The 21,773-nt window shown below is 36.3% G+C and overlaps 1 protein-coding gene across 2 annotated transcripts; it reads right to left on the minus strand.

Moving 5' to 3' along the window:
- On the minus strand, positions 1-21,377 carry ppp1r2 (protein phosphatase 1, regulatory (inhibitor) subunit 2). Of its 2 annotated transcripts, XR_014606793.1 has the most exons (7): positions 21,010-21,377; positions 13,112-13,219; positions 12,365-12,448; positions 4,056-4,156; positions 3,002-3,172; positions 990-2,255; positions 1-925 (listed from the first exon to the last, which is right to left on the minus strand). XR_014606793.1 is itself a non-coding variant. In XM_084117873.1 (6 exons), exons 1-6 carry the CDS (start codon positions 21,132-21,134, stop codon positions 2,236-2,238), a joined length of 609 nt encoding a protein of 202 aa, XP_083973999.1. In that variant the 5' UTR covers positions 21,135-21,377; the 3' UTR covers positions 1-2,235. The 2 variants fall into 2 exon arrangements, 1 of the variants encoding a protein (XP_083973999.1); XM_084117873.1 differs by having other exon boundaries at positions 1-2,255.
- Positions 21,378-21,773: the final 396 nt, after the last annotated feature.

Below are 21,773 nucleotides of genomic sequence, written 5' to 3' on the forward strand. Positions count from 1 at the left end.
AAATTTGTACCAACATTTTAATGATGACAAATATGCACATTTTCATTTGAACAACATGCACATCTATTTAAGAAAAGAAACAGAAAGAAAAATCTTGAGGAATAAAATTGACACATAAATGGCCAAATTACACAAAATACAAACGGAGAAAGTTCAACGATCAAAAAGCACTTATTTAAGCATTTGTGCTCAAGAATGTACAAAATTAGGGTTAAACTATATTTGACTTGAGATATGTGTGCAATCCATGTCAATAACCGATGGGACATTGAAGGACAAAACCAGGCTTTCATTAAAAATAGACAACCAATTAATGAATGTGCTTTTTGTTCAGTGTGTTAGCACTGTTTTTGAGATATTGCAAGAATTTAACTCTTTTTTTTTTTTTTTTTTTACATCATTCAGTCAAGGGAAGGGCATGTGAATATGATTTAACATCCACAATGATGGAAAGAAACATAAAAAAGAGATCTCAAATGAAGGATTCTGCTGGTTTTAGGTTGAGAATAAATACATTAGCCAGGAAATGCTTTAAAATGCATTCAGGCAGATACGGTTGCATTGAAGCACTGTTTCCAAAAAGCAATACCGCGTCGATATCTGGGTGGATTTCATCAAACCCGTCAAGAACATATACAGCTCATTTTTTTTGTTTTTCACCAAATCAAAAGAACAAAAAAAAAAAAAAAAAAAAGAAGAAGAAAAAAAAACGTAAAAATATAATTTAATTATTTGTTTGTTTTTTCATTAAAATCAAGCACACAAGTAAGTATTTAAATCATATTAAAAAATATTTCATTATCATTACTGTAATGCATCTGGATGTTTTATGCAAAAAAAAATTAAAAATCTGACTCAACAGCAAGTTTTTTGCATATTGCTATCGAGTCGATATTTTAGCATTACGGTAATGATTCTGAATTACCTTTTTGCATTACGGTAATGATTCTTAATTACCTTTTTGCATTACGGTAATGATTCTGAATAACCTTTTTGCATTACGGTAATGATTCTGAATAACCTTTTTGCATTACGGTAATGATTCTGAATAACCTTTTTGCATTACGGTAATGATTCTGAATAATTGTATGTTTGTGAAATGAGTCCAAACATATGATGCATCAGAATCTTTTTTGCATTACAGTAACGATAACTCACTGTAATGCACAAAATATTCTGACTCATTACTGTAATATATGGTACTAAAACGTTTTTATACAAAATATAATTTATTTTTTTCCTTTTGACTTTGGAGACAAACATGACAAGTTATTGCAAGGTTTTCCGACATTCACCCATTTAGCTTCTTTTTATATATACAACACGCATATATTGAGTGTGAGTTTGACTATAAAGTACACCAGAATAACAGCCATTTTAAAGGTCAATTTGCTTGGGTCAAATGTATTATTTTATTTTATTTGATACTGCGCTATAATTATATTCTTCAGTGACCACAAAAAGAAATAACCCCATTATACTAGAGTTAAAAAAAAAAGGCAATCAAAACAAACAAAGCTCAGTAAGGACACCAAGACAAAACCCTCCAGATCCATTCAGCATCTATTAAAGCTGTAGCTTTGGAAAAGCAACAGAGACAACCATAGGGCTCAGTCGACTGATCAGTAGTTTACAGCTAGGTTTGTAATACTCACCTGTTAATTCAAACACAGGGCAAATACAATTAGTGCCAATGTAATTAAACATGGTTTTCAGAAGCCATGCATACAGTAGAGCTCATGTGAGCAGTTTAATACGGGCTCTGTGTGTGTGTGTGTGTGTGTGTGTGTGTGTGTGTGTGTGTGTGTGTGTGTGTGTGTGTGTGTGTGTGTGTGTGTGTGTGTCAAGACCACATCAGTCCCCCTTTACCAGTGCATGCTAAACCACCAGCTTGTTGAAATGGCATTAAACTCAGTTACTGAAGTGTCAATAACAGTGGTGCTGGGAAATAAGAGAATCAGTGTGGTTCGCTTCGGCTCGGAGATCGCACGCTCTCGGCCACGGGACGAGGGAGGAGCCCAGGCCCGGAGCGGTTTGATAACAGTCTCGATTCTTAGCATGATGGCGATACACGTTTGGCAAATGAGGGAGCTGGTTGATATGCGTGGCATTGCGGTGTTGGTGTAATACACAGGGTGGAGGGGATCCTGGAGCTGAACCCAAACCGGCGACGACACCGCGCCGTCCAGAGGGTCATGAGACAAGGCAGGAGTCGAAGGACAAATCTTGACATCCTTATGAATCCAGGGAATCAGCTGGAGCAAACCAGGACGATGAGAAGGGTTAGTTCATTTCACTGTCAAAACTATCATTTAATATACATATATAACATTTAATTATATTATATATTCATAATTTGGTTTAATTCCATGTTGGCAATGGACCTGTTTTTGACTACCACAAAACAATCAAAAAGTTCCTTTGCAAACCAATGTATTTCTCAATAAATTGGCATAAAAGCATAATGCATCAAATATGTTACATAAAAACACGTAATCAAACAAAACATGTTTTTTTTTTACATATTTGGTTCAATAAACTTCAATAAACCATTTGATAAAAAAATAATAATAATAACTTATTTTCTGTCAAGCTTTACAGGGTTAAACAGGGTGAATATGAAGGGTTCTGGGTTTATTAACAGTGAACTCTCTGCTCTATGAGGAAGTATGTTGTCCTCGATTGATCTTGGAGAGCATCTGGAAACCCTTCCTAGACTCTCCAGGGACCTCTAGGGGTCATCTAGGGGTCAGCAGACTGTGGCTGAAGACTCGGCTCACGCTAACTAAATATCTTCTCACACAACAACGGTTTACTTTTAGCTTTTCAACACAATCCAAAAACATCACAATTGCTCTTGGACTAAAGCGTGTGAAGTAACTATGCAAACTGTTCAATAGTGTTGTTCAACTATGGCTGAACTGCACTAATGTTCCAGCAGAAGCAGACCAGGAGCATGAAATATCCCATCAGCACTGTGTGTGAATGTCTCCTTATTTACCGTCTTGCGGGGGGTCAACGCTGATGTCCTCGGTCTCTGTGTCGTCCTTCATCTCTTCGTCCTCATCTTCCTCCTCTTCCAGCTCATTGGCGATGAGCTGTCGGGCTAGTTTAATGTTCATGCCTTCATTATAATGCATCTTCCTCATCATCTGAAACTGCTTCTTCCTGGCTGAGGAAAGACAGAACACACACAGCTCTGAACGCCAGAATCTGCTGATTCACGGTCGATACAGGCAAAACTTTTCTTCTTATTAAACAAACAACAGAACATACGTTTTTGTTCTTGTCTTTAAGCACGACCTTAAAATACTTTTTTTTTTTCATTAAAATTAAGCACACAAGTAAATATTTAAATCATATTTAAAAAATATTTAGTGTAGTGCATCGATGTTTATGCAAAAAAAACCTCAATGTAATAAAAGAAGAATAAAAGGTTAAATATAAAATGTAACAATTTATTATTATGCTTTTGTTGTTCTTCATCAGTACATCAAACTGAATACGTCTTTACTGCACATTATGGATGAATTATTACAGTCATCCTGTGGTTATAACTGATTACAGCTGCACAAGAGCATGCATTAGTGTCCTATGTTCGGAGTTAACTTTTTTAGACTATGTATTTAATACAATAATCTGAGTTTTTTGTTTATTTTTTAAAGCTGTTTCTCTGTTGTTGTTTTAAGTTCTCTAAAAGTTTCTTGAGAAACGTGAGATTCACTTTGCTGACAAATACCTGTGTCATTGTTGTACTGAAATCTGTTCATATATCAATATTTATTGCTTTAAATAACGGATAAGAATTGATAAGAATTGTGGAATTTCACTGGTTTTGATGCATGGATTACAGAAATGTTCATATGCATTTATCTTAAAGTGTAACGCTAAGATTGTGAGTTTAAGAAAAAGACCTGAAAAGAGAGAGTTGTGGAGAAGTGTGTGTTCGAGCCCCTGGCTGACGGTGCGGTGAGCTGTGTAAAAGTGTAATCAGTGTGAGAGGAAGCAGAGGTGAATCTGAGGCCATGAGAGAGAGAGAGAGTCACGTGTCTCACCTTGATCCTCCGCAGTCAACTCCTCCTCCTCTTCCTCACTGCTCTCCTCTTCTGGCTCCTCCATGAAGCGAGACTCGGCGCCCTCCACCGCTGCCTCCAGCCTGAGAAAGACGGCAAGACGTTTGTTTGTTAACATGCTCTTTTTTTTAATAATGCTTCCTATATACTGTATATTAGTGTTGTTAAAAATATGCGAAACGGTTCCAATACTCTGTTTCTGCAGAGTCGATACACTGATGCCGGCTGCGCGTTCTTGCTCTCTTCTCTCTGACGGTGAATTGACACACACCCGCCTCCTGTCACTCACTTCCTTCATTCACTCCGGCTGAATAGGGATGGCGTTGTGCATAATTTTACTCATTCTCGCATGTTTCGGGCTCACACCAGAAGCGTGATCTATATAAGTGACGCACATAAAGCCGCCTCTCAAATAGATTGTGATGAAAGTGAATTCTATAACACTTTAACATCAAATACACACAAAGTGATGTCAAAATGCCCGTCTTGTGAAGTATTCAGGCAAACAGTCAGTTTCAGAACGTAAACAGTTGAGAGAAAACATGCTGTGTAACATCTTAAAGTGACGGCAGCCTAATAAACCTGCTGCAAAAAGACAGAAAATCACTCGCTGCTCTTGACAAAAACTTTTGTAACTTTAATTGTAAGCATTAATTTGTATTTGATTGGATTACAATTGGATTACTTTATTTAAATTCTGTTGTATTTCTTACCAGAATACGAATGTTAAACCCACCTGAGAATTTGTCAATTATATTGTATTCATTTGTGCTATTGTTTCAATTTAAACTGTTTACTTGTCTGTTTTTTTGTTGTAAATTTAGTTAAAAGTTTCAATATTATGTGCTGTGTATAACAAAATTACCCAAATTATCAAAAGATAAAAAATAAAAATATATATATGGCAGTACATTGATATTTTTCAAGGTCTCGCATTGAATAAATTCCAGTATTGTGTAAAAACTACAGTACACACACACGCACATTGATTCATGTGATGCAAAGCTGAATTTTCAGCATCATTACTCCAGTTTTCAGTGTCAGACGATCCTTCAGAAATCACTGTAATATGATGATTTGGTGCATATTACAATATGATTATATATTATTTTATGTATTATCCGTATTGCTTATGAATAAAATAGCTACTGAAATGTAAACACATTTAGAGCAACAAAACTTAATTTCCCATCATCGTTTGTAGAAGCACAAGACATCAATTACACACCTAAAGAGCATTGCTGTTGCATTAGCGCTAAAATGTTTCCTGCCTTTGTCATGAAGTGAACCAATAACAAAACATCCATTTATTTCTGACCATGAACATCATGTCATAATTACCACTTCTTATAAGAAACTACCTAGGAGGACTTGAAGGCAGCATCATTTCCTTATTAAGGAAAGCATGCAATAAGTTACCCTTTACATTGCTAAAATCTAACGTTTAACTCTGTGTGGATTCTTGCAGTAGTTTCTCATGAAGCCTGGTGATCTTTGTAGTATTCTCACTGTTAATGTGACAGAATTTCTAAAGGAAAGCATCTCTCAGGAGTAATCGGTCACACACATGCACAATGGCCTCAACGACTGCTGGGTCGGGAAGCATAAAACACACGTACCTGAGGGAAACACAAGACACACAGTGGGAGGTGGACGATGACAAAAGAGAGAGCAGAGATACTGACGGAGAAGGAAAGAGAAGGCGAGTGGGACTAAGGCAAGAGCAGTTGCATTACTAGGAGGTTCGGGACGTGAATGAAGTGAGCCGCTCTTCCTCTTCCTAACATCAGATAGAGATTCGGTTACAGGCCGGCGGCAGACAAACCACTCACTCGCATCCATCTCAGAGCCTTTAAAGACACGGATCTAGATGCAAAGATCCAAATCCTGCATTAAAGTCTTTGAATGAATGGAAGAGGGCGCGTTTTAAGTGCCTTTCTCTAAGGGGAAGCAAGTCTATAAACATCCCGGTGAGATTTCATGCCCAGTGAACTCTTATAACCTAAAGATATTTTCAGAATGGACTAGTCAGTGGGTTTTCTTAAAGGACCGGTTCACATAAAAATAAAAATCCTAAATCAAACATTACACATTTGCATGTCACGTGACTTACCGTCATGATGGTATTGAGGTGTGTGTATATTGGGCTATATATTTTGTGACCTTTTTTCCCGCTGGCGTGTCGCCACCAGGCTGGACATTTATCAGCTCTATCCAATAATAGACAGCGCAGCGCGAGCTCAGAACAGGTTCACTCGCGGGCCGATCTTGTTTTAGTTTAAGTTACTCGCTGGGAGATCCAATGAGAAAGCATTTGAATTCACCACAGTACTAATAACATCGCTGCGACATCTAGTGAGACGAATTCAAATGCAGCACGGAAATCTGAAAGGTGAATATAGAGCTTTCAGCCCATAAAAATGCAAGCCCTCAATGCATTAAAATGCAATTACGATTAATGCAATGCATTTTTGTTTTTTAATTAGAGCAATTCAACAAGCTTTTTTGTTTCCAACACATTTGGCATTAATTTTATTCCAAAGTTGTGCTTTAATCACTTACATTTTGCTCAGTTTATCATACAAAAAGTTCATATCTTTTCAGAAGATATGACATTTCTTCTATTTCTTTAATAACTAGCCAGCTAATCTATCAATAACATTTTAAGAAAGGCACTTTCAAAAACATGCGCGATGCTAATAATGCAAGGCAACACATTGGTCAAAGACCTTCATTTGCATGTAAATGAAGTAAAAAAAAAAAAAAAAAAAAATCAAAGAAATTTTGCTTGAGGGAGAAAATCTCCAAATGCAGATTTTGCATTGGCTTCAAACCAACAAAGAGCTGCTTGGTTTCAACCCCTACTTCTGTTCGAGTGGTGCTAAGTGCATCGTTACACTATTGACAATGGACACCAGGCCTTGTTTGCCCACAACATTTCACTAATGTAATGCCTTCAGTGCTGTAGGTAGTGCATTTGTTAGACAGCAGGGCTGCACAATATATCGTTTTAGCATTGATATCGTGATGTGCGCATCCGCAATAGTCACACCGCAGGAGGTGCGATGTCAAGTATAGGAATCGTAGTTGATCCAAAAACCACGATTCTCTGATTAACTGCAAAGTTTGCCCATTATAGAGCGAGAGTTTTAGGTCCTGTCAGTTCAAACATTCAAACGATTTTAAACCATTTGAGAGCAAGTCGACACAATTTGTAACTCTCGAACACCTAATTCCCTTCTCTTCCGTGTCCCGAACGGACACACACACGCAAAATTGTGTCAAAATGCCCGTCTCTGCGAGAATCATCATAAACAGTCGCTTATGGCTTACGTGAACAAACAATTAAGAATGAAAACTGATGTGGCCATTATATTAGAGATGTGCATCCGGTCTTAAAGTGACAGCAGCCTAATATTCCTGTGTCATTAATGTTCATCAAACAACACAATGACTTTAGTAGCTGTAACAAAGATAAATTATGTTTAATTTATACAGTGTCTTCAGTTATTTTACATTTGATTATTGAATTTCTGAACCTGAATACGGTTAGACTTACAAACAAAAAAACAAAGCACTGTTCATTTCATTTGTATCTTTGTTCTTTTGTATTTATCTATGCTTTAGGGCTGTCAACTGAGAATTTAAAATATTCTTCGAATAAAAAAAAAAGCTATTTCGAATGTAAAAAACGTGCATTCAAATTTTTGGTGTGTCAAGAGGTGAGCGAGACATGATGATGACGTAACTGACGTGTTTTGTTTCTGTTAGCTTATCCAAAAACCCTCTCAGTTGGTGGCAACAATCGTGCAATGACATACTTGACCATTCCTGGCACATCGGTCAGAGCTGAGCCACCGTTTTCTCAGTTTACTGATGCACTTACACAATTGTATGCACAGTAAGGAAATTAAATTATAATTAAAAAACATTATTTTAAAAGCTAATGCACTTTAAAAAGTGAATGTCATTTCATTTCAATAAAAGATGTGATGCTTGATTTGGTTTATATTTTGCTTATTGCGCTCGCTTGCGTCCTCTTGTGGGCATAGGAGACGAATTTTTCCTCTAATTTGAATATAATTCGAATTTTGCTAATATTTAAGAAAGAAATTCGAATTTAGCTTTTCAGCCATTTTGACAGCCCTACTATGCTTGTAATGGGTTTATTATTTTCTATGCATATTCATTCCCCTACAAAATCACCATTCAAATCATCTGGTGAAATTGTTTTCATATTGTAATAATCGCAGAAAAACAAAATATTGCAATGTCGATTTTTTCCCAATTAGACAATTGCTGCTTTGATGGCTGTACCAGTGATGGATTTAGAGAACTTCTCAGAGAGATGTTTTACTGTGCTGACTGCCTTTAAAGTTATTTAATATATTTTACGTAAAATATTAAATGTAAAAAAAAACACTAGAGATCCAACTAGGCTCTGCTCATAGTAGGCTAAACACACCACTATTGATCGGCAAAGTTTTTGTCAGCCATGGGTTGCTGGTTGTGGATCAATACCTGTGCCATTATGAGCCGTTCTTGCTCTCTGTATTTCAGAGAAGCACATGGTGGCTTTTTTTGGGAAACACTGAGCTTACAGGAAAAGTGTCTGTTCTGAGTGAAACTGAAGCAGTGCAGCACGCTGGGCAGACGCTAATTTGAAAGCGGTTAGCAGCTCTGCTTGAGTTGCTGTGGAGTTGACTCGCCTGTAGGCTGTGACGTGACATCTGTTCTGGCTGCTCATGTACTGTTTCAGAGTTAAACACGCTACCTGCACACATTACTAACATTGAACTAACAAGCCAGGAAACCAAAATTAGTACAAATACGGTTTCTTGCAGCGTCTGTGTTTAGTTTAATAAAGTTGTTTAAACCTGCAACATCAGAGAACGCTGTGAATCTACTGATGTCAAGGCGGATTGTGAATCGCAAAGACACAGCAGGAAAAACGCTCTAAGTTTGCGACAGAATCTATCATGTCAACAAACTTTGAAGAAACCTTAACTTTATTATGGTAATTATAACATTTTTGCTACTTTAACTATAAAAATGTTTCATGCAAATTATTATTATTTCTTAGTGCTGGTGTCATTTCCCCCACAACACTTTTTCCACCAATATATATGTAAAAGTAGCCATAGTAGAAACAGCCATTTTGATTTTAGATGAGCACACATGAGCAGGGCTCTACGCTAACTTTTTTCCCAAGGAGTACATGTGCTCCTAAATGAAAAAATTTAGGAGCACACAAAGAAATATAGGAGCACAGTGAAAAAAGTTGATTAAACTGCTCAATTCATATGGATTAGTTTTATGATCTTTTTATGAACGTTTTTCGAAGCATCAAAGTGGTAGTTGTGTAGGCTGTCAATGGAGGGAAAGAAATCTCTCAATTTCATCAAAAAGTTCTTCATTTGTGTTCCGAAGATGAGTGAAAGTCTTACGGGTTTGGAACGACATGATGGAGAGTAATAAATGACAGCATTTTCTATTTTGGGTGAACTAACGTTACCTGTTTAATAATTATGCAATTATTATTTTAACCTACTTCAAAATATATAAAAAAAATATACACCTCAATAAAGTATGAAGTGCTAAAAACAAAACAAATGCCTGCTTGCTTTTTCCCTTTGCAGTACTTGCAGTAGCCTATATTAAGTTACATCAAAAATGAGTTTTTGTCGTCTTCCTGTCCTCAGTGTGGACTGTTTTGGTCGTAACTTCAGTTTATGCACTTGGTCTTTTGGTGGGACATAATTAAAATAAAATTTGGTGGGTTGCTAATAAAATTGATACTCATTTGCAAGTAGGCCTATTGATAGTGTGCGGGAGTTCATTATTTATTTATTTTTGCACTTGGTCTTTTGAGATAATGACTATAGGCTTCATACTGTGTTGCGTATCTAGCTCACTAAGTGTTTACTTTACTTTTTTTATGGTGTAGCGCCTGTTTACACCTGGTCCCTGCATACGTTTTTACTGATCAAAACGATTTCATGCGTTTTTACTGATCAAAACGATTCCATTTACACCTAGTCACATTGTGTGTTTTCGCAAAACTAAATCGGATCTTCTATTCCCGCGTTATATGCAGATTTAATGTAGGCCTAGTTCACGTCACCAAAAGCAACAGATATGACCAGCATTTTATTGATCATCATAAGCTCATTTCAAAATCAGCGATAGGAGAGAGCGACAGCAGCACTGGTAACCGTTAGCCTAATATCATTTCGTTTCTTTACTATTAATGAATATGATTGTGTGATGAGCGTCTACGACTTACTTTCACTTTAATTCGTGGCAGTTTGCGCGTTAGCTTGATGAATGGATCGCTCATCTGTCGTGATGCGTGTTGCAGTAGCGTCATCATATCTGGCTATAACATGACATATAGCCAATAACACGCTCTCACACGTTTATTTTTAGCACTGTTGGGAGGACTCTCTCACTTAAAATCCAGCAGTTCCCACACATCGTCGCAATCGTCGCTCCCATTTGAATAAAGTTAAGCACGTCATCAAATGAAGAGTTTGGTTCCAAAACGCGATAAACGCCATTTAAAAAAAATTGAGTTCCTGCAAAAATCAGTATTGTATAGGGTCGGTATTGAAAAGTCAATTTTAAATTTTACGTAAAATGCGATATCCGCCGTGTTATTCTGTCATGTTTTCTCCCTTTCTTTCCAAACCGAGACAAACGCCAGTCTCCTTTCTCTGCAGAATGAGATAAATCCGCTCAACCAATCACAGCGCATCATTCCACGCACTGTAAACAGTAACGGCAGCGCTTTGAATACACCCGGCATCCTAGTTTTTCCTATCTACTTTGTACTTTTTGATCAACAATCAAACAAAATCTTTTATCATTTTGACGGCATTGATGAACCTGTGGTGGTTTCTGCGGTAGGGAAGAAACGTAAGCCATCGAAATCTAATCATTTACGTGAGGAGATTAAGAAGACGAGGCACGCGGGAGGAGGAAAAATGCCGGCTGTTGCTTGTTCTCACACGACAGCATCAAACTTCAGTCACGCTGACACATTGAACCCAGGGGATCTTTTGAAAAACTTTCAGTTGTTTTACTCAAAGTCAACGAAAACCGAGCAGGACTAAGCCATTTTACAGATGATCGCCGTCAAAAAAGTTCAGGAGGTATTTCCTAGCGATGGCTGATTGAATGTATTTTTAGTCGAGTGCCTGTAATAAGATATTGACCGAGTTCAGAGGCTGTCATATGTGGATCAACTTATTTTGTTGTGTATTTTCAACAGTTTCAATATGAAAAATAACTTTTATATTGATTCAATGGATTAATTGCATTTGGGGAAAAAAAGTGTTATGAATTTATTGCATTTTGGGGAAAAAATGATCAGTTTTTATAATAAATCTTTGAAAATCAAAATCTGGATTTGAATTTGTTTTGTTATTATAACCTAAAGATGCTATGTGAAAGTTTGAAACAGAAAATAGTGGTTTTCATCTTGCCACATTCTTGGTAAAGAAAACACATTTTTACTCAAATTAATCAAAATGGATTTATCGCGTTTTGGAACCAAACTCTTCAAATGTTCACATCACGCAGTTGCGACCCCGTCCTCTTGCTTGCTTTCCATGTGAAATCAATGGTATGCTTCGCTTCATCGCGCTGTTGTCTTCAGTGTATTGAGAACAGCCCGTCACTCGCGCACTGTGCTCGTAAATAATTTTTCAAGTTCGCACCTAACTATTTTTAGGCGCAAATGCGAGTGAATTACTCGCACTGTAGAGCCCTGATGAGTCATCCTTGGAGTCTATAAAATGCATCTTGTTTATGGTGCATTTTTAAAAAGCTTTTTTGAGCATAATGCTTTTTACAGTCTGAAGCTCATCCGGTGTTTTAATACATTATGTGAAATGTAGGCTACAGATGTGAATACACTGAAACCTCCATGAATAGTTGCTAGCATTTATGTGTGTGCGACGCAGGATTCAGCACTCGTCTGCATCAAGACCAAATACCAATCCAAGTTAAGATTTATGCTTTGAACTATTCTGACATTGCAGTCCGACACTCACATAAGACAGGGTTGCCCATGATGCCTAAATGATCCGTTATAGTTCTTGTCAATAACAATAAACAAAATAGTAAAGTAAAATGTGTTATTATTATTATATTATTAATAATAAAGTATCCTAAAGTGCATAGGTTAATCTAACTCTGGGATCTAATCATGGGTACGGAACGAAACATTGAGAATCCCTGTACTACCCTTCCATCCACATCAGAGATAGCAATCATGCATCACTTACTTCTTAGCGAGGTCGTCTCCGCGTAGGACTGTGTTCCCGTCCGAGTCGCTGAGCGCCCCCTCATCTTCGTCATCTGCAACCATCCTGAGAGGGAAAGGAGATTTTTGGCCAATTGCCCGAAGGGAGAAAGACAGCACGACCTTTTCTGCAAATTTGCTCTGTCATATTGAGTTGCAGCCTCAGTGCTGCCCTTGTACTTTGCAGACAGGGCAGTAACACATCCAGAGAAGGGAGCAACTGTTTTAACTACCAATATTTACAATCCATACAGTGCCTCAGCAAGAGAGCAGAACTTAAAACAATAACTTTTCTTCAATAAGTAGCATAAAATGCTATAGGCTACCCTTAATGAAGTACTGTAACTTATTCAACTTATGTTGTAAGTCCATATTACAGGACAACTATTTTAAACCAGACATATTCCCTGCACAGCGCAAAGTCCTGACTAATTGAAAAACAAATGTATAGTTCATTTTATTTTCCCAATTTCATGTTTCATAGACTTCCATGCTATACTGAAAACCAGTTTGGCCAGATATTATTTAATCATTCCTTAGATAATTAAATCAATACAGTTTTATTCTAACAAGCACATCTTCATTTTCTTATTCATCAGCTTCACTCCTGAGTCTATGCTTTAGTATTCTGCGCAACCACATTAGAAGTGATACTCAAATTAACACTGGTATATTACCCACTCATAATCTAAAAGGCATTATAATGGCAGGTTTTTTATGTGCTGCTCACCTGTTGTATGGCGTACTGGGTTCGTCTATCTTCATCAGCCCATAGTCCTTATCTGCCGGGTGATATGTGGCCAAAATGTTCATTTCATCCCATTTCTGTGACTTCTTCCTGAAAGAATAGGTCCAAACATGGATTTAGAGATAAAGCTATTAGCCCTGATGCAAATATTCCCACTGAGATCTGCTACATTAAACAAAGGACTCTGCCCCACTTTGAAACTTTATGGAGTACCTTGGAAACAGAGGACACACAAAAAAAATAGCATCAAGTGGCATACATAGCCAAATATACCAACCCTTTAGTGATATAAATGGTAAGACTGACTTGAGACGTGAGAAAGGGCCTCGTGTGCCAATGTTTCCCAATCAAGGATGGAATAAAGTTGAAAAATAGTCGCAATTTCGAGATTTATTCTTCAAGACTTAGTGAGACTTAATAAGTCTTCTTGACTTATCAATAAGAGATAGTCTTCAATTTATTCGCAAGAACGAATAAAGTCGTTATTTGGGGGGGTTTTGCGCACAAAAAGTATTCTCGTCGCTTCATAACATTAAGGTTGAACTACTGTAGTCACATGGACTATTTTAACAATGTTTTTACCACCTTTCTGGGCCTTGAAAGTTGCAATGACGTTGCTGTCTATGGAGGGACAGAAAGCTCTCAGATTTCATCAAAAAATATCTTCATTTGTGTTCCGAAGATGAACGAAGATCTTACGGGTTTGGAACGACATGAGGGTGAGTAATTACTGACAGAATATTCCTTTTTGCGTGAACTAACGCTTTAACGTCAGTTATATTATTATGTAAAATTCATTTTTAAAAAGATCAACATTTTCAGTTTCATTCATAGTGATAACATGAAAAATGGAAGATTGCTGCCATCTACTGGAAAACAAAACACTTAAAATTAATTTGGAAAAAACAGTATGCCAGAGAAGTGCTCAATGAATATATGTCATTACTCTTGCTATTAGTGTTTAGGCTATAATGTAGTGTAGGTGCTGTTTTTGTATAGTTTCACCAGTATCAGCTTTTATTTTTATTTTATTTTTATAATGTAACGTAACACCCAATGGTCACATATACTCCAGTATTAATGCAGTTTCTGTGTTTGTATAAATGATCAGTGGTGGAATTGGCTGCGATGCAAGGAGCACCAGGTAAGATCTTGCCTAGGGCAGCAAATTGGTCAGGGCCGGCCCTGCTTTTCAAGGTTTGTACAACCTTTGGAGAATGAAATTCAAGCACTTTTCCATGCCTTTCAAGTGCTTCACACTTTTTCCAGCCCCTCAAAGCTCTAAATATCATCCAATTTAAAGCTGCAGTCCATAACTTTTGCCGCTCTAGCGGTTAATGAACAGAACTGCACGCGTCTCCTCTCCGTTTATGTCCATGACAAGTCACGCAGGCACTGGGCTTCTCCGCGGTGGTGCCGACCGATCTAAAGTAGTCCGGATATAAACATCTCTTATAGGTGTACCGTAGGGATTCAGAAGGATAAGACAAAAACATGGTTTGGAAAATGGATTCATGATGTAGGCCTACTCGCTCATATGATTTTTGTACATTTTTCGCAGCTTTAAATGTTATTTTTAATGTTATTACCAAAATTATACGTTTTTTCCCCAATTTTTTTCTATAAAAGTTAGGTTTTTACATGTTACTGTTGTTAATAAAAGCTAATTTTATCTGCATCTGATCTCAAGCTCAGAGTCAATTGTGCATTTCCGAGAAAGAAACGTAATATTATTTGTTGCTACGCAAAATAATGCAAAACAATAGTCATTTTTTTATTAAATTAGCCTACCTTTATGCTTTGATTTATGATTAAACTTTGTATTTGACCATATGAACCATCAATAAGTCAAAGTGTTACAGAAAAAATTAAAGTATGCCCTCAATCAATATATTTCGGCCTTCGCAGCAGCAATCAACACCCACTCACACACTGACAGAGACACTTCACAACACAAAGCATCTGATTGGCCTTCGAGCAGTTTAATCTCTGACATGCTACAAAACTGAAACTAAAGCACTGGTCAACGTAGACCGAATCCATTCTTTCTGTCTTCTATAGTCAGATGAAAACCCTGCGAGTGCATTTAGTGACATGAACACAGTAGACTGGACCACTAATGCTTGTGCATTAGCAGTCAAATGTGCCAATCCACATGGAAGAAGAACAGTTACACAACCGTCGCTTGGACGAGGCGCTGTGTTACAAAGCAAGTGTGGAAATCTGCAGGATTTAAAACATGATGATTTTTAACTACGGCATTTCAAGACGCCAAAGCACAACCTACAATACTCTTGCTTTGACAAGAGGGATTATTTTTAGCTGTTTTTTAGGGAGGTCCTGGACACAATCAGGGCAAGATTTACCTAATGCGCACAGGTCTGTGATGCATCAGACAGAAAAATGAAACTAAAGCGGGACTGAGGACCAATCGAGTAATGATAATCTCTTCAGAATAGATGTTCATGTTCCCTCACGAAATAATCAAGAGATTAGTTTCATTCATGTCAGAGGCAGAGGCCCACTCAAATGGTGAACAGAGATTTATTCTGGGTCACGTGGGAGCATACGGTGCACTGTATTAGGGGTCATGTTTTTACGGATCATGGGTTACAAGCACAGTACATGAGCACCAGTCTGTAGTGAATTATTAGGAGAACAAGCACAATACAATAGAGGGAACTTGTCTGCGGTTAGGAGAGCCGAATAATGCAAAACCTTATAATTCAAACAATGTGTTCAGGCAAAAGTTAGATCTACAAGCTGGTACAGGATATCCCTTAATATACACTACCGTTCAAAAGTTTGGGGTCAGTAAGATTTTATAATGTTTTTAAAAGAAGTGTCTTCTGCTCACCGAGGCTGCATTTATTTGATAAAAAACAATAAAAAAACAGTAATATTGTGAAATATTATGACAATTTAAAATTACTGTTTTCTATTTTAATATATTTTAAACTGTAATTTATTCCTGTGATCAAAGCTGAATTTTCAGCATCATTACTCCAGTCTTCAGTGTCACATGATCCTTCAGAAATCACTCTAATATGATGATTTGATGCCCAAAAAACATTTATGATTATTATCAATGTTGAAAACAGTTGTTTACATTATTATTTCATGATGCTATGATGAATAGAAAGTTCAGTTTATCTGAAATCTAAAGCTTTTGTAACATTAAACACTACCGTTCAAAAGTTTGGGGTCAGTAAGAATTTTATTTTTATTTTTGGCTGAAATAACAAAAATAAATCAATACTTTTATTCATCAAGAATGAGTTAAACTGATCAAAAGTTACAGTAAAGACATTTATAATGTTAGAAAATATTATATTTTAAATAAATGCTGTTCTTCTGAACTTTCTATTCAAATAATTTTGAAAAATAATTTACAACTGTTTTCAAAATTGATAATCATAAATGTTTATGAGCATCAAATCATCATATTAGAGTGATTTCTGAAGGATCATGTGACACTGAAGACTGGAGTAATGATGCTGAAAATTCAGCTTTCATCACAGGAATAAATTACAGTTTAAAATATATTAAAATAGAAAACAGTCATTTTAAATTATCATAATATTTCACAATATTACTGTTTTTTTTTATTGTTTTTTTATCAAATAAATGCAGCCTTGGTGAGCAGAAGACACTTTTTTTAAAAACATTTTAAAAAATCTTACTGACCCCAAACTTTTTGAACGGTAGTGTATATATCTAAAAAAATAAGTTGCCAAAGTCTACGGCAGGTGTTTAAAAAAAAAAAAAAAAACTGTTGTTGGGAAAATAACGCCCTCATCTTCATACAGGATAAAGGTGGGATACATTCAGTAGTGCCGTTAAAGTGATAGTTCACTTAGGGATGGGCAATAAAACGATAATGATAAGCATTGCGATATAATTTTCCTCTATATAATTACAACAAAAGTTTGATAAATGTTCGATATAATGTTTATGCACCAAACAGTGCTACTCTTTTGAACCGCAAACCACACAGGCCATTTATCCGTTCGGCTCACAGTTCATCATTATTCAAATCATGAGGAGATGGTTGCTCTTACTACTTTTATACTTAATATGTTTGCCTCTTGAATGAGAAAACTGGAAAAAATAAATAAATATCATAAGACTTACAATGAAAGAGGGACCCATGCCATATCTACAGACCAAAATATCCGAGACTTGGGGGTTAGCCAGTAAACAAAAGCCTAGCAACCACCTAGCATGCCTTAGCAACCGCATAACACACCAGAAGACACTGAGAACACCTTAACAAGCGCCCACACACTCGTATTGTGCTGGTGATTCTGCACGAGTAAAACTGAGTTTATCATACACACCAAGTGGCTTTATAGGGATCAATCAAATGTTTATTACAAGTCAGACACCTAACATGTCAAACTGAATTGACCAAAAGAAATAAAACAACATTTTGGAAGAATTAATTTACCATGTTTTCCATAAATTGAGTTGTATCGATGAATAAGTCACATTTTATTGTTACATTCAGAAAATAATGTAAAATTAAATGAAATGATTACAAATATTATAAACACTACAAACATATAGTTTGAATTTTACTCTTTCCTGAACAGAACAGGAATGAAAAATATAAGTAATAAAACAAACAAATATTAATTTTAAACATTTGTAAAACCGCCAAATCTAAACTTTTAGTTAAAGTGAAACTGAAACTATTAGCGTGTGGGAAATGCACTATAAAATAAACTTGGGCCTTTCATTCGACATGAAGTGTGTGCAGCACTTTGCGCATGTTTTACGTGCTTAACGATAATTGCAATATAGCCTAAGTCACTTTGGACTATAAGTAGCAGCATGTTATGATAAAATAACGTGATATTTCAGAAAATAGGATATAATAGTCCTGTTTATCAGAGTAAAAGTGTTAATGGTATGAAGTTTTATTTTTTTACTTTAAAAAACACATTGCTTGTTGTGGGACAAGAGAAATATCATAATATAATACATTCAACAATACTTCCGTTATCTAGTGCAGTGTTTCCTAAAGTAAAACTAGGAAAATTATCAAATTACAAAAATTATTTAAAATAAATGCTACAAATATGCTGTTGGGTCGAAACATTGAATCTCTCTATTTGTCATTGTTTTATAAAGTTAATGCTGTTGGTCATCCTTTACGTCTGTATGTGGGTTTTACAAATATTTAACCAATAAAAAGCATTCAAAAGAAGTTGTGACTAAACCATTGGCTCCTCAAACTGTCAGTCAAATCTCATAACTCAATCCCGCCTCCATTTCGAATGTACCGCACTCGTGCAACGCTGGGAGAGATCTCTGCTTGTTTGCAACGCAAGGGAAAATAAAGAACTGATGTGTGCGAAATAAAATATAGAAGCAAATATAGTGTTTTAAATATCTTGTGCATCATGAGATTTTGATCATGAGATTTTGATCATGAGATTTTGATCATGAGATTTTGATCATGAGATTTCAACAACAAGAAAACTGAGCGCCCATATTAAACGTAATATCCTGTGTGTTGATGGAAACGTAATGCGATGCACGTACTGCCTCAGATAAACTACTGTTCCAGTGACCGACAAACTATCTGGCATTCATGGCCAAAAACCTCATAACTCAATTTGTGCTTGATTTGCATAAAATGTTAATATTATAACCACATGCAAGTCTGACCATATCTATATAAAGCCACAATACCAACTTTGACAACAGTGTTTCATAAGAGTAATACATGTAAATGTACTGTTTTATCACCAACAACATCATGCTTATTGTGTTCCTATTTAGGCTTTCACATTAAAAGTCAGTACTAACTTTTCATATAGTCTAGCCTATAGCCTGTAATATCTAGATTTATATGGCATTTTTAAGCAATGCATGTTTGTGCAATTTTGTTATATTTTTATATAGTGGTGTGTCGTGGGATTTTTTCCTTATCAAAAGTGTGCCGTTGGGAAAAACACTGATCTAGTGGTTACACTCTTAAAAATAAAAATTTGAGAATTGCTCAACAAATCTTTCAGTGATCGGTTCTTAAAGAACCTTTTTTCTTAGTGTGAAGAACATTTCATTAATCTAAAGAACATTTGGTGGAATAGAAGGTTTCTATGGATGTTAAAGATTCTTTATGGAACCAAAGATGCCCATAAAAGCCTCTTTTTTTTTTTTTTTTTTTAGAGTATCGTCACTGAATACATTTTTTTAAGGGACTAATTGAGTGTCTCAGTCTCACAGGACGCAAATTCAGTAATAAGTGCCATACAGTGTGTCCCATTTTCCTAAGAGTGGGAGAGCTGGATTCAAGAACAATGTCTTCTGGCGAGAGGAAGCCAACGAGAACACCTACATACAGTCGACACATGCCATACCGATGAACACAACCTCCATAACCAAGAGGTTTAGAGCCTCCTTTATTGATGTTTTTGAAAAATCCTGTTCAGATTTTGGCCTGAAAAACAGATCAATACGCGAGCTGAATATAGATAGGCTCGGTTAACAAGGAAGTGGGATCGTCTTTATTTCGGTCCCATCCTCGATGTGAGACAACTTCTCTGACCTCCAGGAGAGACGGGCGTCCACAACTTCTATGAGTGGCTCTGGACCAGTTAATGTCACAACGAATGAGATCGATTTTTACATGCGTCGCCCTTCAGGCAAAAAAATCAAAAATAATAAATCTCTCATCTGATTTTACAAATCTGCAGTGACAGCTGTGTTTTATGATAGCAAGAGTGAGAGGACTAGAGTTGTTATTACAGATTTATGTTGACATGTTACTTTTTATTTGACTTCTACTATTCATGTTATCCAAGAGAAATCACACTTCCTTTAATATTTTCTTTAATTTAATAACAAATTAAAAAAATCATCTTGGAGAATCTCATTTATTTGCCTAAAATAAGATTTTTGTAGTGTGACATTATACAGTCAAACCAACAATTATTCAGACACCAGATATATTTTGTTTACTAGTGGGTGCCGGACACTATAGTTCATCTATGTAAGTGAGGATAGCAAATAAAGTAAACTGTGAATATATATATATATATATATATATATATATATATATATCCCAAAATTCTTCATAAAGTGGTCTTCCAGTAAAATTTATTTAAAAAAATTGGGACCATTAATCAGACACTTTGTTTTGCTTAAGTATTTTTTCTTTAATTGCAAAATTAAGCATTGCAAGTATTGCCATTTTCTAAACTAAAGCGAATGAACTGTGATAATGTGAGAAATGAGTCTGAATAAATGTATTTATTTAAATGTATTTAAAAGATTAGTGACACTCTCCCAGTTAATGCTTAAGTCATACAATGATTTATATTAATGAATATGAATTTCTACCTATTTGAAGCCTTAATGATCCACTGTATGTATGTAATTATGTTACTAATGAAACTTTTTAAAGTCCATTGATGCATATATTACATAACATATCAGTTTGAACTACATAACTTGTATGTTTGGTCAATGTAAAATGACTGAAGACAATTATATTTTGCTACATATCAGTGAATTAAAATGAAACCATATATTTTACATAGAGCTGTGCATCTAAACAACAGGTTCAGAAACTGACTAGAAGAAGAAGAAAGAGAGGGAAAGATTCATGTTCATTACAGTGGGAGGATTTGTTTTGACATGACAGGTCAGTGGCTAACCTATTAGCAAACTATGCTACTATCACAGTTCTCCAACTGGAACACACCAATTAAACTGGACCAGTAATGGACTGGTTGAGTGCACCAGTTCAGGTTTGTGTCAACATCATTTCAGAGCAGAGTTTGATTGACAGGTCTCATAGTGACAGTGGCACTGCTATAGACGCCCCGTCTGGCTGATTTAAGCTGTTTTAAAGAGCATTTACTCACTGTTGGTCGTCTTCAGAGTTTATAGGGGGTCCTGGTTCTGGAGTTTCCAGGACTGGCTCTTCGTGTCGGCCTTTGATACTGGATTTGTTCTTCAGAATCCCTTTAATGGGTCGCGGTGCTGCCATAACCGTCAAACCCACCCACAACTCCTCTTTTGCGCTGTTTACGCCTCAAACAAACGACTAAAACACACCGAGGCTGCTCAGAAACACCACTCTGACCTAACTCGTTAACCGCTTATGTATTGCCTGCCTTAAAATTAAAGTTAAACGCTGTTTGTGAGTAAAGTTTGCGACCGTTGATGACTTGAATTCCGCCAAAGCTCGCGCACGCACTTGTCCATTTACAGCGAGGAAAGGAAATAGGGCGCCGCAGTCAGTCTCGCACTCTTTGTCATCGCGAGAGTTGGAGTGTTGCTATAGCAACGTAACTCCAAAGTGTCGAGTAACCGTCGCCATGTTTGTTGGGCTGGTGAGGTCAAGCACAGGACAGGAGTCTGTCACACTTGTGTGGTATTGATTTGAGAACATTTTTTTGCAATCAGAATTAATTGAGTTCCATATATTCATTGTTTATCCCATGTTCTTCCTTTTTTCGACACGACCTGCTAAATAAATAAATCGCAAATTGTACCTTTGTAGACATTTTGCTAATCACAAAACCCCATTATAAATCCACTATTCATATTAAGAGATTTACTAATAGCATGGTTGCATTAAATAACACTATACTAGTTGAGAAGTGACATATTATGTTTTGCATTT

Source organism: Abramis brama (assembly GCF_963993115.1).
Source record: "Abramis brama genome assembly, chromosome: 6".
Classification (NCBI taxonomy): domain Eukaryota; kingdom Metazoa; phylum Chordata; class Actinopteri; order Cypriniformes; family Leuciscidae; genus Abramis; species Abramis brama.